This window comes from Bubalus bubalis, chromosome 18 (assembly GCF_019923935.1).
Source record: "Bubalus bubalis isolate 160015118507 breed Murrah chromosome 18, NDDB_SH_1, whole genome shotgun sequence".
NCBI classification, from domain to species: domain Eukaryota; kingdom Metazoa; phylum Chordata; class Mammalia; order Artiodactyla; family Bovidae; genus Bubalus; species Bubalus bubalis.
Window position 1 is genome coordinate 54,878,582 of NC_059174.1, and position 17,523 is coordinate 54,896,104.

The 17,523-nt window shown below is 51.9% G+C and overlaps 1 protein-coding gene and 1 long non-coding RNA gene across 4 annotated transcripts; one reads left to right on the plus strand and one right to left on the minus strand.

Annotated features, from left to right (window-relative positions):
* Positions 1-2,250: 2,250 nt before the first annotated feature.
* On the minus strand, positions 2,251-16,091 carry BCAT2 (branched chain amino acid transaminase 2). Of its 2 annotated transcripts, XM_006050918.4 has the most exons (11): positions 15,466-16,091; positions 11,896-11,970; positions 11,372-11,575; positions 7,258-7,368; positions 7,041-7,160; positions 6,730-6,893; positions 4,204-4,346; positions 3,954-4,039; positions 3,633-3,773; positions 3,459-3,533; positions 2,251-2,666 (listed from the first exon to the last, which is right to left on the minus strand). In XM_006050918.4, the coding sequence occupies exons 1-11, from the start codon at positions 15,487-15,489 to the stop codon at positions 2,628-2,630; spliced, it is 1,182 nt and encodes a 393-aa protein (XP_006050980.1). In that variant the 5' UTR covers positions 15,490-16,091; the 3' UTR covers positions 2,251-2,627. The 2 variants fall into 2 exon arrangements, with proteins under 2 accessions (XP_006050980.1, XP_006050982.1); XM_006050920.4 differs by lacking the exons at positions 11,372-11,575; positions 11,896-11,970.
* LOC102397151 lies at positions 12,265-16,334 on the plus strand. Of its 2 annotated transcripts, none has more exons than XR_006545864.2 (4): positions 12,265-12,363; positions 13,065-13,181; positions 14,878-14,964; positions 16,087-16,334. It is a non-coding gene; the product is annotated as an uncharacterized LOC102397151 (long non-coding RNA). The 2 variants fall into 2 exon arrangements; XR_003104717.3 differs by lacking the exon at positions 16,087-16,334 and adding an exon at positions 15,351-15,492.
* The last annotated feature ends 1,189 nt before the right edge of the window (positions 16,335-17,523 follow it).

Genomic DNA, 17,523 nt, shown 5'->3' on the forward strand with positions numbered 1-17,523 from the left:
ACACTGGAGTGGCCATGCCCTCCTCTAGGGGATCTTCCTGACCCAGGGATTGAACCCAGGTCTCTTATGTCTCCTGCATTGGCATGTGGGTTCTTTGCCACCAGCGCCAGCTGGGAAGCTGGGTAAATGTTGCCTGCCACCTCATAAACAAAGGATGTGGCAGCCACCAAGTCAGCACATCACAGTCCCCCTGACAGTGAGCCCTGAGGGAACTCAGGGTAGAAACAGAATGCCTGCCATCAAACGGTCAGCTGCTACAGCCGCCCTTTTCCCCAGCGGTGCACTCAGAGACCAAAGATGGACAAGAATAAGACACTGACCCTGGACAGCTAAGGAGCATAGCAAAGGAATGATTTCAGGGAGCAGACTCTTGCATCTTACCATACACAGAAAAGGGCTAAATTCCTTAACTTGAGGTATTTGGTTTTCTTTAATTGACAGTCATCTCTGTTTTTGGCTTCCCAGGTGGGTCGGCTCAGTAGGAAAGAATCTGCCTGCCAATGCAGGAGAGGCAGGAGACTTGGGTTCGATCCCTGGGTCAGGAAGATCCCCTGGAGAAGAAAGTGGCAACCCACTCTGGTATTCTTGCCTGGGAAAGCCCATGGATGGAGGAGCCTGGCGGGCTACAGTCTATGGGGTCACAAAGAGTTGGACATAACTGAGCACACACACAATCTGTTTTTTAAATTTTATTTTTATCTATTTATTTGACTGTGCTGGGTCTTAGTTGTGGCACACAGGATTTTCAATCTTCATTGTGGCATGCAGGATCTAGTTCCCTGATCAGGGATGGAACCCGGGGCCCCCGCACTGAGAGCACAGAGTCTTAGCCACTGGACCACCATATTTCACAGTAACCTCTTGATGTTTTGACTACCTAGTCTTCATTGCAAAAACTCCTATATATCCTGGCTCCCCCACTCTTTGCTTCTTTGAAACATCTCTCACTATATGAGATGCCATGTCTTTGGCTTAAGTCCTCAGTTTTGTCCACCAAATAAAGCATAATTCTGAGTTTTTTGGGTTTTTTTTTTTTTAAGCGATAGCTACTTACCCTTTCCTGATCATTCCCTCAGGATTCAAATCTAAGATAAAAATCTGGCCTAGGTCTTCATTTGGGACCTGGCTACTAGAATCAGGAATTCTTCCTGATGTGATCAGCTCTGGCCAACAGAAAATCCAGGAAAGCAAAGAAGTTTTTGACTGTAAGTCTCTCTCTCTCTCTCACACACACACACACACATAATACAATTGCAAATAACGAAAGATAAACCATCTGAAAAAAAGTGACTTAAATGGCTTGTTGTTCTTTTTTTTTTTTTTTTTAAACAAAACAATCCAGAAATCAGAGGCTTCCCATTTGGAGGAGCCAGGATCTTTCTTTGTGCTCTGTTATATTCAGAGTAGGCCTGGCACTCTTGGCCATGAAATGGCTGCAGCAGCTCCAAGCATCACACTTGTAACTAAGCCAAAACAGAGGAAAGAAAAGCAGACGTAGCCCTTCTGGAATGTTTAATTTAGGAAGGACAGCTTTCCCAGAGGCCTCCAGGCAAATATCCACTTGTATCCCCTTGGCCCATGGCCTTCCCTTGAACAACCATTGAAAAAGAGAATGAGGGGGGTGTGGCAATGGTTGCCTGCTGTCTCAACAGATCAGAATCCTGGTACCAAAGCTGATGGCTGCTGGACAGGCCACAAACGGAGTCTACCCACTAGTCCCACAGGGTCTCCCCCAGGATCAGAGCTCAGGCATACCCCAGGTTACACACTGATCAGATAACAGAAGAAAGTTATAATCCAGAATCCAGATCTGTAGCCAGTTATGCCTGGCCCTGCAGGGGCAGCTCTGAGTGTAGGAAGACCCTTTCCAGGTCAAACTGGAAGCCAGGACAAGGGTCTAGGCAGGAGAAAGATCTGAGCTGAAGCCAAGAAGACAGAGTCTGGGGAAAGAGGACAGGGCTGGGGACTCAGAGGCTTTTGGGGGTAGAAGTACAGTGCAGAAGGGTCTGGCAGAGTGACTGGAGTGTACAGTGGGGCTGTCCTGCAAGATGGGGATGCGGGTCCCTTCTTAGGGAGGGACGATGTTAAGCTCAATTTGTGACAAGTGGAAAAATCTCCCCATCTGAGAAACCATCAGGACTCTGAGGGTTTGGATTGCTGGGCCCTTGAAAATGAAATGGGTTGAACATGTGGGTTCCTGGTTAAGACGCTAGAACCGCTGAATTGCTTCATTGAAGATGAAACTTAATGTCTTGTTCTTTGGCATTTTATTTCAAAATCGCAGCTAGGGAAAAAAAAAAAAATCAACTGTAGCACCGGGAGATCTGGCCTGAAAACGGAGATGCAGATTTGGGGTCAAAGTGTATCCCTGACCCACAACACGGAGCAGCGGGGAGTACAGGTCCCCAAGGCCTGAATAGCGGGGCTAGGGGCCAAGTCGCCTGGGTCAGGCCCTTATGGCTTTGGGAGTGTAACATGGGGGCACCGGAGATCCAGGCGTCCGAGCTCCCCCGTCTTTTACTTCATATTGCACTTCAGGTGAGTCATTGGTACGGAGGTGAAGGTCCAAAGGGGGCTGGATGCTACAGGTCGGTGGTCCGTAGAGTGGTCCAGCGTAGCCCAGAGCATTACACCGGGAGCATCCATTCATGGGCTTTTGATCCGTACTATAGAATAACACAGGCTGAGGTGAGAGGAAACCACACTACAACTCCCAGCAGGCCCTGGGGCATCCTAGCCTGAGTGCCGGCAAAGTTACGCCCCAGGGCCTCATGGGAAATGAGGCCACTTCCCGGAAGCCCACCGAACGTGGCAAAGGTGGCGCAGAGGCCCAAAGGAGTTGTAGTTCTGCGAAGAGGAGTTCTTGTAAGGCCCTGAAGGCTCGGGGAAAAAGTTCTTCAGCTGAGAAAACCTGGATAGGCAGGAGGTGTAGTTCTCGGTCCAGATACTCTGGAATTTACAGAAACTCACAGAAAAGGAGCTCCAGTTCCAGTGCCAGGAAAGGCCAGATAGCTCGGTTCAGACGTATGAAAGTACCTCCAGGGGCTTATGATAGGAAACGTTCTTAGGCCACAGAGTCGGAGCAGAGTGCAGAGGCTGGTAGGAGCAAGATTTCTCAAGCCAGCGGAATAGCCCAGGGCTCCTGGGGATCTCTGGGACTTGGAACTCAGTGGCCAGAAGGTTGGCTTCAGGTCCCGGAGGCTCATGGGAAGGGAATTTCTCAAGCCAGGGCTCCCGAGGCTCACAGAGAAGCACCATTTAGTCCCAAGAAGTGTTCTAGGCCACAGGGCCTTGAGGAAAGCAAACTCAATCGGAGGCCCAGAGGCCAATGGAAGGAGCCATTTTCAGCTGGTGGGACTATGGTGGGGGAAGGGAAGCCTCAGTTCAGAGGCTAGTGGGATGTGAACTTCTCTTGGGCAACCAAGCATCCAGCCCAGCTCCCAGCTGGTGCACCTCACCTGGATCGCCTTCAGTTCCTTGTGGAAGCGGAGAATGAGCTGGGGCCCGTTTTCCATGGTGGGAATGTGGAAATGCTGGGGAAGAAAGGGTGGTAAGGACGGGCCCCCACCCCCTTCTTCTCCCTGACGGTCCAAGCCGGCCCTTCCTCACGCTCCAAGCTGGCCCTTCCTCACCTTGCCTTGGTACAGGATTTGGTGCACGGGGCAGACCTGGCAAGCGGTGCCTGAACCGAAGACTTCTCGGACCCGGCCATCCTCCAGCGCCCGCAGGAACTCCTTCATGGTGATCTTACGCTCTACCACTCGGAATTCACCCTGCGGGGCGAGACACAAATAACCTCTGAGCCCGGGGGGCTGCTCTGCTCCCCACTCTGTGTGGATGGTGAAAAAGAGACATGCCATTGTGCCCAGTCCCCTCCACCACCCCCAATACTCCAGTCCTGCAACACAGCAGTACCCCATCACTCTGGCCACCCAAAGACAGCATGCCCTCACCCAGGTCCGGGCCAAGTCCAGCAGACTCTGTCGGACTATTCCAGGTAGGATGATGCCGTCCAGTGGGGGGGTCACCAGTTCCAGCACTGGGTCAGGTGGAAGAGAAGGGGGAGGGGGCGTGTAACCTCACACCATCCCATCCTCTTAGGAGCCACCCCACTCACAGCCAAGCCCCAAAACCTGCAGCCACTAAGAATTTCTGCTCCCGCCCACTTCCGCCCAGCCTGGGGTTGGTCATGGGTGGGCTCACCCCCGTCCTCATAGGTCCAGAAGACGAAGATGTTCATGGTGCCCACCTCCGTGAGCTCGTGATCAGGCCCATACAGCCAGAGGACCTGCTCGCAGCCCTTCTTTTGTGCCTCCTGCTGCACTAACACGGTGGGCCCGTAATTCCTGGCGGACAGCAACATGGTGGACCAGGTCAAGGGACCCCCAGCCTTCCCCCGACGTGGCCCGATGTGAGTCTTTCCAGACCAGCGCTCATCCTGCTCCCGCCCCACTCACAAACAGCTGTGACGTCATCTCCTCTGAGAGGCTTACTGAACCTCCAGGCTGGGTTTCAAGCCTCCTCTGGGCTCTCGCGATCAACTGGCCACCTCGATGCTTTCCCGTTTTGCCCTGATTTAACACTCACTGTCTCTCACCCAGACCTGACCTCGCACCTCGTCTGCTCACAAGCCTCTCAGGGCTCCCCACTGCCTCTAGGACAAGATCCCAGCCCTTCAGTCCAGTGTTCAGGGCTGGGCCTGGTCTGGGACTACCTGTTAAGCCTTTTGCAAACGCCAGACTTATTTTTCTTCTCTGACAACTTCGGTGACTCTGCCCCTCCCCACTGCCTCCACTGGTGTGTTCCCAGGATTTGAAATCCACCCACTTCAGTATTCTTGCCTAGAGAATTCCACAGACGGAGGAGCCTGGCGAGCCACAGTCCATGGGGTCGTGAAGAGTCAGACATGACTGGACGACTCACATACACACCACTTTTGTATTCAGGAAACCATCTCCACCCTACCCATCGGACCTCCTTTGTGAAGACTTTCCCATGTTCTGGTCATTTCCATCAGAGCACGTGCTGTCCTGGATACTTGGGCTCCCACCAGCCTGGGAGCCCATGGAGGGCAGGGCCCAGATCAGACTCATCTGTGTCCCCAGCTTCACCCAACATAGGGGTTCAGTTCAGTTCAGTTCAGTTGTTCAGTCGTATCTGACTCTTTGCAACCCCATGGACTGCACCACGCCAGGTCTCTGTGTCCATCACCAACCCCTGGAGCTTACTCAAACTCATGTCCATTGAGTCGGTGATGCCATCCAACCATTTCATCCTCTGTCTTCCCCTTCTTCTCCCGCCTTCAATCTTTCCCAGCATCAGGGTCTTTTCAAATGAGTCAGCTCTTTGCATCAGGTGGCCAAAGAATTGAAGTTTCAGCTTCAACATCAGTCCTTCCAAGGAACACTCAGGACTGATCTCCTTTAGGATGGACTGGTTGGATCTCCTTGCAGTCCAAGGGACCCTCAAGAGTCTTCTCCAACACCACAGTTCAAAAGCATCAATTCTTCGGCACTCAGTTTTCTTTATAGTCCAGCTCTCACATCCATACATGACTAGTGGAAAAACCATAGCCTTGACTAGACTGACCTTTGTTGGCAAAGTAATGTCTCTGCTTTTTTAATATGCTATCTAGGCTGGTCATAACTTTCCTACCAAGGAGCAAGCGTCTTTTAATTTCATGGCTGCAATCACAATCTGCAGTGATTTTGGAGCCCAAGAAAATAAAGTCTGCCACTGTTTCCCCATCTATTTGCCATGAAGTGATGGGACCAGATGACATGATCTTAGTTTTCTGAATGTTGAACTTTAAGCCAACTTTTTCACTCTCCTCTTTCACATTCATCAAGAGGCTCTTTAGTTCTTTGCTTTCTGCCATAAGGGTGGTGTCATCTGCATATCTGCAGTTATTGATATTTCTCCCAGCAATCTTGATTCCAGCTTCTGCTTCATTCCAGCCCAGCATTTCTCATGATGTACTCTGCATATAAGTTAAATAAGCAGGGTGACAATATACAGCCTTGACGTACTCCTTTTCCTATTTGGAACCAGCCTGTTGTTTCATGTCCAGTTCTGTTTCTTCCTGACCTGCATATAGGTTTCTCAAGAGGCAGGTCAGGTGGTCTGGTATTCCCATCTTGTTCAGAATTTTCCACAGTTTATTGTGATCCACACAGTCAAAGGCTTTGGCATAGCCAATAAAGCAGAAATAGATGTTTTTCTGGAACTCTCTTGCTTTTTCCATGATCCAGTGGATGTTGGCAATTTGATCTCTGGTTCCACTGCCTTTTCTAAAACCAGCTTGAACATCGAGAAGTTCACATTGACCATCAGGAAACTTCAACGAGATATGTTTTGAAAGGACCTGAATGAACTCCCAGCTGGGGCCACACTTGCTGTCCCAACACATCCTAAGCCCACCCTCTGCCTTATCCCCATCCTAACCCTCCTTGCCCTGCTGAGCTGATGCCCTTGGCAAGACAGATAAATCCACAGGAAGTCCACAGGCAGGGTGGTGGATGCCAGAGCCCCTGGGCATTATGGGAGCTGAGGAAGGTTGGGTTTTCAGGGGAGGCTACCTGGAGGAGAGACCAGTGAGCTAAGTGTAAATTCATTTCTAGAGACTTCCCTGGGGGCCAATCTGAGTTTCTCCATTGGACATCCAAAGACACACCCTGTGTCTCTGACGCCCAGTGCACCAGACCTGGGGGTGGGCAAGGGACTACTTACCCTCCCAGCTTGTAGTTGCCGACCCCACCCACCCAGGCCCGGATGAATGATGGATCTGCCAGGAGGGAGACAGGTTTCAAGGCATCTCCAGGGAAGTAGGAGCCCACAGGGCTGAGAATGACGAACAGGAGGGCTCGAGTAGGGTGGCCGACACCTAGCGAGGGCTGTGATGGGCAGAAGGGGGCATCAGGGACCCAGGAATCCAGGCCCCTAGCCCCTTTCCTGACCCAAGCCTAGGTCCCCGGCCCTTCTCCTTCAGGAAGGCAACCCGCCCCCCAAGTGTGGCTCCCCAGCCCCCAGAGCCGGCCCACCTCGTTCCCGATCAACACGGGCCGAACGTAGAGGCTACTGCCTGTGCTGCCAGGGACCCAGTCCTGGTCCACTTCCACCAGCCGGCGGATGCACTCCAGCAACTCAATTTTGTCGAAACTCTGGGCAGGATGAAGATGAGTCAGGGGACCCTCTTGACCCTGGCCCCCGCCCATGCCCCCCTGCCCCACCCTCCTCGGGCGGCCGGGGGCCCCTCACCGGTAGGCAGAGGCGGAGGGCTGAGCGCAGCATCCGTTCCATGTTGAGCCAAGGTCGGAAGAGGCGCACGCGCTGGTCCCTGCCTTTGAATGCCTTCATGCCTTCAAAGAGCTGCAGAGACAGGCAGGGCAGGAGGTCAGGGTTCAGGGAGACAGCTTACCCAGCCAGGGAGAGACACAGGCTGATACACAGGGATACAGACACAGAAAAATACAGTGAGCAGGGAAGAGATTAACCCGCTGAGCACAGAGAGGAGGAGAGAGAGGAAAGATCCAGACAGACCAGGAGAGGAGACAGCAAAGGACAGAAGCCAGAGAAAGCAGAACAGAGAGACCCAAAGCAAGGAACATGCTTTTTTAAACCCTTTCCATGTTACTGGGACCATTTCTTAGGAATGAAGATGACATGAAAGTTACCTGTTTGTTTATCTGGCCACACCACATGCTTTGTGGGATCTTAGTCCCCTGACTAGGGATTGAACCTAGGTCATTTGGCAGTGAGAGCTCAAAGTCTTAACCACTGGACCACCAGGGAATTCCCAGAAGTTATCTTTTTAAATAGCCTTTGTGTTTTAGAGAAATACTTGAATAGCCATGGATGAAATCATACAATGTCCACCCAGATGGCCAATAGGGACAAGATGCTCAATATCGCTAATTATTAGAAAAATACAAATGAAAACTACAGAGAGGTACCACTTCATAGGTCAGTATGGCCATCATTCAAATGTCTACAAATAACCAATGCTGGAGAAGGTGTAGAGAAAGGGACCCCTCCTACACTGTTGGTGGGAATATAAATTGGTGCAACCATTATGGAATACAGTATGGAGGTTTCTAAAAAAAAAAAAAAAACTATTTGCTGTATGATTCAACAACCCCACTTGTGGGCATATATCAGACAGAACTAATTCAAAAAGATGTCTGCACCCCTGTGTTCATAGCAGTGCTATTTACAATAACCAAGATATGGAAGCAATTTAAATGTTCATCAACAAATACATAAATAAAGAAATCACTAAAGAACCACCCTCCTACTCCCACCAACCCCAGGTAACTTCTTGGTGCATAGTAGGTTTCTGTTGACTGGATGAATAAATGAATGAATGAAGAATGCAAAATAAAAATAATTGGAGTATTTTGGGAAAAAATGTAAAAATAAGGGCAAGAGGTAAGAGTGGTAAGCTGCCTTATCACATATGAAAACAGATTATGAATCTACAACACTTGAAGTGACATTGACAAATGAACTGACAGATCAAACAATGCGAGAGACTAGAAAGTGGATTATCGTATAGCTGAATCACTTTGCTGTATACCTGAGACCACCACAATATTGTAACCCAACTGTATTTCAGTAAAAATTGTACAAAACATGATCAATTCAGTTAAATGGTGCTGAACAACCAAATATCCATTTCTGGGGGGAAAAAAATTAAGTTGGATCCCTACCTCATACCAGAGAAGGCAGTGGCACCCCACTCCAGTACTCTTGCCTGGAAAATTCCATGGACGGAGGAGCCTGGTAGGCTGCAGTCCATAGGGTCGCTAAGAGTCGGACACGACTGAGCGACTTCACTTTCACTTTTCACTTTCATGCATTGGAGAAGGAAATGGCAACCCACTCCAGTGTTCTTGCCTGGAGAATCCCAGGGACGGCGGAGCCTGGTGGGCTACTGTCTATGGGGTCGCACAGAATCGGACACGACTGAAGCGACTTAGCAGCAGCAACAGCAGCTACCTCATACCTCACATCAGGAAAATTTTCAGGTTTAAATGAAATTTCTTCTATAAGCAATAAAGGAAAACACAAAAGGACCATTTTATATTTTGAATTGGGGCTGGTGTTCTAAATATGACAAATCACAGAAATCAAAAAGACTGCATAAAAATCAAAATAAACTGGGTAGAAACTTTCGACTCACATCACAAATGACTTATCTTTAATACACAAAGTACTCCTACAAATAAATACAGAAACCCACTCTAATAGAAAAATCAGCCAAGAAAATGGACAGTTCACAGGAAGGAACTAAAAATGGCTCTTCCATTGTGAAAAGATGGTCAACTCCATTCATAATCGGGGGGAAAAGGCAAATTAAAATTACCTTGAAGTACCTTTAAAAGCACTTAGGAGGTTACAAGACATCTAAAAGTGTGACAAGGGTCATCCCGGGCACAGGGAAAACAGGTCTGGCTGGTAAGTGTGGAAATTGACACAGCTATGTCACAACATCTGTCACAGAAGATATTGATGACTCAACATCTGTCAGCAATCACAAGCACATACAGCCTTTGAGCCAACAGTTCCAGAAATTGAAAGGAGAGATACATTTGCTCTTAAGGGAAGTGAAGTGTTTGCTGGTTTATTGCAGTGCTGTTTATAATAGCACAAGACTGGGAACAACCTAAGTGTCCAGCAACAGGTGATCGCCTAAAGGAGGCATTTTTAGGATGGAATACTACACAGCAGCAGAAAAGGAGGACAAAGCTCTTCAAGGGCTGCCCAAGAATCTCTAGGCTACATTAAAAGAAGGAAAAACGAAAGTGTTCGTCACTCGGTCGTGTCCGACTCTGTGATCCCACGGACTGTAGCCCATCAGCCTCCTCTGTTCATGGGATTCTCCAGGCAAGAATACTGGAGTGGGTTGCCATTTTCTCCTCCAGGAGATCTTCCCAACCCAGGGATCGAACCCGCATCTCTTGCGTCTCCTGCATTGGCAGGCGGATTCTTTACCACTGTGCCACTTGGGGAGCCCTATGTAAGAGCTATCATGAAAGACATGTTTTTTTGGATGCTCAACCCCTTCATCTTCACTCACTCTACTAAAGAAAAAGTACTGGGTCCCCAAAAGTACTTTTGTCCTCCAAAAGTACTGTTGGAGGACATCCTGTCATGCTGGGCTGAAAGGAGAGCCAAATAAATGGTGATCTCCAAAAGCCACCTTCCTGGGGGCGGGGCTCTGTAGACACGTCCTGACCATCCATCCTTTGTATCTGTTCCCCATGCTGGGTCTCCTCTGCACAGAACTGATCCATTTGAATCAAATGTCCAGAGTAGGTGGGAAGAAAAACCATCAAAATTCTGAAAAGAAAAGAAAGAGGAAAAAAAAAAGGGGGGGGGGGCGGGTGGAACATGCCTAATGTTGGAGAACGACTCCGTAAGGGACAAAAATCAGTCAAAGTGCCAACCAGCTACAACTGCAGTGTGTCCCTCCAAAATTTTGCAACAAGTAAAGCTTCTTTGGAAAAGACTTTGCTTTCAGCCATAGCTTGAAGCTGGAAACTGGGTCAAATGTCTCCTGCATCTCTCTCCTCGTGGGCCCTCACCAAGTCCCACAAAGCCAATCCTCCTCCTCCTATGTCCCCATATCGGCATGGTCCCGTGGTCTACATGGTCACCCGGCTAAACCACTGGGCACAGTCTTCAGCCCTCCCTGCCCTTCTCTAGCCCAGCCGGTCAATCCCTAGTATCCCTGAATCTCTCTGCCCCATCCCCTCCTGGTGATCCCCCTGGCTCTGACCTCAGCTCATCCTTTACATGGCCTGAGAAGGGTCTTACTCTACCTGCTCTGTGCCTGCTCAGAGCCCTCGGGGCTCCCAGTGCCCTTGACAAGGTCCCAGCTCCTCTGGGGTTCTAATGGCATCCTCAGCCTCCCCGTAGCCTCCAACCCCATGCTTCCCTCCCAAATATACCAGGCTCTTCTTTGGACTGTGTCTTTATACTGATGTCGCCTCTCCCACAAAAAGCCTCAGCTCCCCTCTTTGCCAGGAAAGACCCCACTTTCGGTCGAATCAGAGGTAGGGTGGGCATTCCTCTTCTGGCCTCCCACAATACCTCAGCTGCCTCCATCAGAGTCCAGATGCCCCTGGGTGGGCACCAAAGTGTGGGGGTTTTCAAGTGAAGGAACTGGGTCTGCTCATCTCTGGGGACCCGGCATCACCCAATAAATATGGGACTTGGAACATGACAAGCCTGAGAAAAATGGATGAGGAGTGCGTGGAAATGAGAAACACACAAAAAGCAAACCCAGGGAGGTAGACCCAGCAAGAGACTCAGCAAGATGGAAGAGATGCAGGGAGAGGAAGGGGAGGGAGGGCAGTCGCCCTGCCACCTGCAGGGAGTAGTGCAGAGCGGAGCAGGCCGGGTGCAGCGTGAGGTTCTGGAAGGGCTGGATTCGGGGCTGGCCCCAGCCCTTCTCCTGGTTCCATTCCACCATCAGCATGTGGTCGGTGAATGTCTTCCCGAACAGCAGGGGCTGGCTGGGGTCAGGCTTCTTATGAGGCTCCTGTGTCATTTCCAGCTGCAGGTCAGCAGCCTGAGAAAAGACAGGCGTCCTGGAGTCTGACCACAGCTTCCAATCTGAAAAACTACAACTCCCAGGAACCCCTGGGGCTGAGAACCAGAGAGAAGAAGGATCTGTAGTCCCAGAGGCTCCCGGGACATGCAGTTTCATCTCTTTCCCACAGCCTGATGGCAAGCAATTAGGCTAACCCATTGCCACCCACCTTCACCTTCAGACCCTGGATCTTTTGGAGATGCCTAAAGCTAGCTCCCAGCCCTTGCCTCCCTCAGACCCACTGGTCCAGGCCCCCAGCCCCTCTTCCTTGAGATCCAAACCCTAATCCCCACTGTCACCTTAAAGCTGGATGAGGCATATCTTCTGGAACCACACAGAAACCAAGGAACAGGGAGAAATCTGGGGATCCAAATCTGAGGGTGGGGACAGAAGTAAGAAAGGTGATGAGACCAGGAGACAGAGAGTGCAGGGGGTCCTGGCACCCATCTTTTCCACAATCTGCACTGGGGATGTTCTCGGGCATGCTCTGTCCCAGGCCCAGTGCTTCCAGACAGAGTACACGGCCCTGGCCAGGTCCCTTCCCCTGTCCTGATCAGCATGGAGCAGGAGATCCCCAAGGAGGCCAAGTCTGCTCCCTGCCCCCACAAGGGCCATCTCAATAAAGAGCTGAATCGGCTCCCATCCCTTCCTCCAAGCTGGGGCAAAGTCAAATACAGGCGCCTCCTACCGCAGGGAACTTTGGCCCTGGGGAGCCTCAGGGAGCCTGAGCCCAGATCAGACAGAGGACGACAAGAGAAGGTGTGCAGGTAAGTGAAGGCCTCCCCGGGGGAACTCAAATCCTGAAAAGAGTTAGAAAAGTGGAGAGCCCATAGGTCATGCTCCCCCAGGACCCAGGACCCAGGGCCCCAGCCCTTCCTATTACAGACCCCGGATTCCAGGCCCCCACCTCAGGATCCAGACCCCCAGCCCCCTCCGCCCTCAGACCCAGAATTGCAAGTCCTTCCCTTTGGGGGTATTAGATCAACTGGGCTCAGCTTACTTGAGGCCCCAGTCCCACACCCTGCTACTGCTGCTGCTAAGTCACTTCAGTCGTGTCCGAACTCTGTGCGACCACATAGACGGCAGCCCACCAGGCTCCCCCGTCCCTGGGATTCTCCAGGCAAGAACACTCCAATGTATGAAAGTGAAAAGTCAGTCATGTCCGACCGACCCTCAGCGACCCCATGGACTGCAGCCTTCCAGGCTCCTCCGTGGGGTGCCATTGCCTTCTCCGAGTCCCACACCCTGGACACCAGCAATTCCAATTCCCTGTGGTTCCCAGGGCTGTAGGGAACTGAGGGGCAGCCACATACACTCAGGGACCACCCCAGTCATCGAGAGACACTGCTCGGATGAACGCTTCCCCTGTGGTCCGGCCCGAGGCCAGCGGGGGAGAGAAGGTCTGTCTGTGTCTAGCAGGATGGCCTCTCCCACACAGTCTCTGACCTCGCGATACCTCTTTCCTCAGCCCGGTGGGAAGGCAGCTGTGATGAGGTTTGGCAGACAGAACAGCCTAGCCTGCTCCTGCCCTGTGAGCTGAGGGAACTGAGAACAGATGTGAATGGCCGAAGTCACTGGTCAGTAGGTGAGTCATGGGGAGACGGGGGCTGTGGGTTTGGAATGTCCTAAAGTCTAGGCCATGAAGTCTGAGGAGTGGTCCTGGATATTATGAGCGCTGGAGGGCTACTGGGATGATTGGAGTGTGGGTCCTGGGATGGCCTCTAGGTGGCGCTCTGTGGCTTGCCCAAGCCAGGGCCGGGTTACTGGCCAGGAGGGGGACAAGACACCCCCGGCATAGAGATAACACCAACTGGCAGGGCGGAGGCAGGCAGCAGGTGGACAGGAAAGCAGCCCTCAGAGGAAGGCAGAAAGGAAAAAAGTAGAGAAGAAGAATGAGAAAAAATAAGAGACAAGGAAGTAAAAGACATGGACATTAAGGAACAGGAATCCAAGGCCAAGAGAAGTCAAATTAGATATGATCATAGAGGGGCTCAGCAATAAAGAATCTGCCTGTCAATACAGGAGACCTGGGCTCAATCCCTGAGTCGAGAAGATCCCCAGGAGAAGGGAATGGCAACCCACTCCAGTATTCTTGCCTGGAGAATCCCATGGACAGAGGAGCCTGGAGGGCTACAGTCCAGGGGGTTAAAAAGAATCAGACAGGATTGAGCAACTAACACTTTCACTTTCATACAGAGAGAGGGGGAAATCCCCTGGAGGAGGAAATGGCAACCCACTCCAGTATTCTTGTCTGGGACATCCCTTGGACAGAGAAGCCTGGCAGGCTACAGTCCATGGGGTTGCAAGAGTTTGACACAACTTAGTGACTAAACCACCACCACCACCACCATATATATAGAGACTGAGACAAGACACACGAGGGAGGGAAATTCAAGCATGGTAAAGCCTGGAGAAATCAAGGGAAAAAAAAATACTGAAGGCAAGATGAACTGAAGCCATAAGAAAGAACAGGAGAAAGGAGAGTAATAGATCAAGACCCAACATTGGGGGACAGCACAAAGTGAAAGGGAGGCCTAGGGAAATGAGGAGAGACTAGCAGAGACAGAGTGATGCCAACACCTGGAGAGAAACTGCCTCAGCGATGCTTGGAGACAGAGATATCCAGGAGAGACAGAGAGGAGCAGGAAAACACACCCACAAGGCAGAGAAAAGGTGCTGGGCACTGTTTCCAGGAGATTATAAATCTGTACTGGCCATAGAGACACTGTCACACTGGGAGAAGCTGCCTTCACCCTCCCAGGATATTTTTCTGGGGGCAGGGGTCTCACCTCCCCTCAGGGAAGATGCTCCACCACCTGATACCCCAAACCACTGGGGGATTGGGCCCCAAGGAGATCTCAGATGATCCCTGAGCTTTAGGGACCTAGAGTTGTAAAAAGCTCTGGGGCTGAATTAGGAAATGAGAAATAGTTGGAGTTGGGGTGGCGTATGCACAGAGCAAAGCTCTATAATATGATGGAATCTCCACTGACCCCAGCACTCACAGCCCAAGGCTGTCCTACCACCACGGCCCAGGAGTGTCATCGTAAAGTCAAGATTGTCCCAGACACAGCCCAGGCTGGTCTCCGTCTCAACTCAGAAAGGAAACATCTGTCCTGCTATCCATCAAGCTAAGAGTCCCATATAAAGTCAGGTACAAAGTTAACAGGAACCATTTTTCCCAACGTTAAGCTGCAGCTGTCAAGGGTTATAAAGACTCCCTTCTTCGAGTTGTTATTGTTTCCTTCCTCACTGAGAAACCCTGTTCTCTCAAATCACAGGCTCTCCGAAGCTCTGCCTGTTGACATGTATCAGTAAGAATGGAGGGTCCCATTCACAGCAGGAGAATCTCTGTCGCTGACAATGAGGTATTAACTCTATTTTCAACCCTGGCGCAGAGTTTCAGATAAGGGGTTTCGGGGACACAACATTCTACCTCTATCTTTAGTGCCAAGAAAATAGGGCTTTGGGTCCTAGTACCAGTCCAGACCTGAAACTGAACTCTGCCTTCATCCTGCTCCCACACCTAGAGGGTCTGGGAATCTTATTCTGGCACCCCCAAAGTCTCCCTTCCCTCCTAATCCATCCCGTCACCCCAGTCCCATGCTTCTCCCATTGCCGTCTCCTCTTCCATATGTCCATCCCTAGAAGTCCCATCTGGGTCCCCCTTCCCACCGATTACTTCTCTCCCTTCATCCCCATTAAAGCCTCGTGCTCCTTTCTAAGGGGCCCCCTCCTCCTTGGCTCCCTGCAGCGGAACCTGAGTGCGGGAGTACCTGCGCCCCACCGGATGGGCCACCGGCGAGTGGTCCCGGAAGTGCGCCTCCCCTAAGAGCTCCCCAGACCCCGGCACTGGGCCGCGAACCCACCTGCTTCAATGCCGCTGCAGCCATGGTCTGTGTGGCTGGTATCTGTGCCCGCCCAGGGCGCGGCCCGGGATAAAGACGTTCTGGCCCCGCCCCGCTCACGCCCCCGGCAGTAGGATGGTTTGTCAGCCTAGCACCCCAGGCGGGCCTGGCCTTCCCAGTTGCAGGGCGCCAGCGGGGAGCAGGGCCCTACCGCAGAGCGCATGCGCTAGACCCCGCGAGCAGAAGGGAGTAACTTGAAACACATCCTCCTTCCAGCCCCGACACTAGAGTGTGCATTCAGCGGTTTTCAGAAATGCATTTTAATAGGTACAGTACCGTGGTGGAGAGCTAAAGGGAAAAGAAGGGAGGGGTGGGGAGCAGAAATCTTCACATATCGCGATTCTTGGTGAAAAGAAAAACCACGCAATTAAGGTCGGTGGGCGCAGATGTTATGTAAAAATACACTTTTGAAGGGAAAGGACTCTGAAGACGGAGGCAGATAGGGATGAAGGGAGATCTTTACTCTGTCCGGATACTTCCCTGTTTGAATATAGGTTTCCTTTCCAACCAGAAGATATACGTGTACTCTTGGTAACTTTTTAAAGAGATAAACACAAAAGAGTTCACCGTGCCTCCTTCCAGCCCTTTTCATCAGGGACGCCTGAAATTGTTCAGTTCCTGGTGGGCTTCCGTCTCTGGGGTCGCACAGAGTGGGACACGACTGAAGCGACGCAGCAGCAGCAGCAGCGGCAGCCGCCAGTTCATCAGTGAGCCTCAGTGAGCAGCCTCTAGGCAGGATTCCCTGGTCACGCCCCTTCAAGACTGTCTCCCCAGTTTCATGACCCCCAGAGACAGACAGTCGATTACAGTCCCTGCTGAGTGCGTGCGTGCTCAGTTGCTTCATTTGTGTCCGACTGTGTCCATGGGATTTTCCTGGCAAGAATACTGGAGTGGGTTGCCAAGCTCTCCTCCTTCTCGACTCAGCAGGGATCGAACCCGCTTCTCCTGCATTGCAGGCGGATTATTTACCCACTGAGCAACTTGGGAAGCCCTACAGCCCCTCAGGATCTCTCTAATCGCTAGCAATTCAAACCTGTTTCAGTGTTCCCTATATCGTGCCCCGAGGTCACCGTGCGCACCGCCCCCCCCAAATCTTCCGTGGTCAAAGTTCCCGCATCTCCTGCACCAGGTTACAGTGACACCAAACTGTTGCTCCTGCTGTATCCTCAAACTCCGCCCCTTAGGTCACTGTGTCTGCGTAATTCGACCCTGAGACATTTTGTTCCCAAATTCTGGTTCCCCAGTACGAAAAGCCACAGGCCCGGGCACTCAGATTCTGAGTCCTTCCCCGCAGGATGTCTCCTTGTTTTTCTTCCCACCTGCCCAGTCCTCCTCCCCTACCACCTAGGCTGGAGCCGCAAGGGTGCGGCGCCCAGGCGGCTCCCCGCCTCCGCCGCAGCCAATCAGGGATTGCCGCACACACCCCCGCCTCGGCCAATCCCGCAGCAGCGATGCAGCCCCACCTCCGCACCCGGGGGACTTACCCCCGATGGGGCCCCTCGCCCCATCTGGGGGGGCGGCCAGCCTCCGCTCCCTCCCAGCCAGGGAGTCCACACCGCCTAGTTCCCTCCTCCTCAAACCCTGGAGTCCAGATCCCAGCCCTTTCTCCCTCTGACCCGGGAGTGTCAACCGCCTAGCTTTCTCTTCCCTCATTATTTTTGGTGCTGGGCCGCCTCCTACTCCGCTGCAAGCGAAGTCAAAGCTCCTTTTCCCTAAGGGCCAAGAATAAAATGGAGGCCTGTTTGCTTAACCCCCTCCATTATCTCCTAATTAGAGCTTAATTGACTCTCCCTTGCGGGCCTTTTTAATTAGCTCGCCGGTGAAGCCGACCTGCAATACTTTTCCCAGGAGCCCTGGGCTGCAGTCTCCTGCCGCAAGGCCTGCCGGGAGTTGTCGTCCCTCGGGTCTAAGCCACGCGTGGGAACGCGTGGGAGCTGTGTGGGGCGGGGTCGAGGGACCCGGTCCTGGCATGGTAGGACTCATAAAGGGTCGGAAATAAATGCAGTGATGCCCTCCTCC

Coding starts and splice junctions, on each gene's coding strand:
- BCAT2 (XM_006050918.4), bottom strand. CDS start 15,489: ATGGCTGCAGCGGCATTGAAGCAG. Junction 11,971..15,465: donor CTGCAGCGGCATTGAAGCAG/GTGGGTTCGCGG, acceptor CCCCACCCTCAG/ATTTGGATCCCCAGATTTCT. Junction 7,369..11,371: donor CTCTGCACTACTCCCTGCAG/GTGGCAGGGCGA, acceptor CTGTCTCTGCAG/CTCTTTGAAGGCATGAAGGC.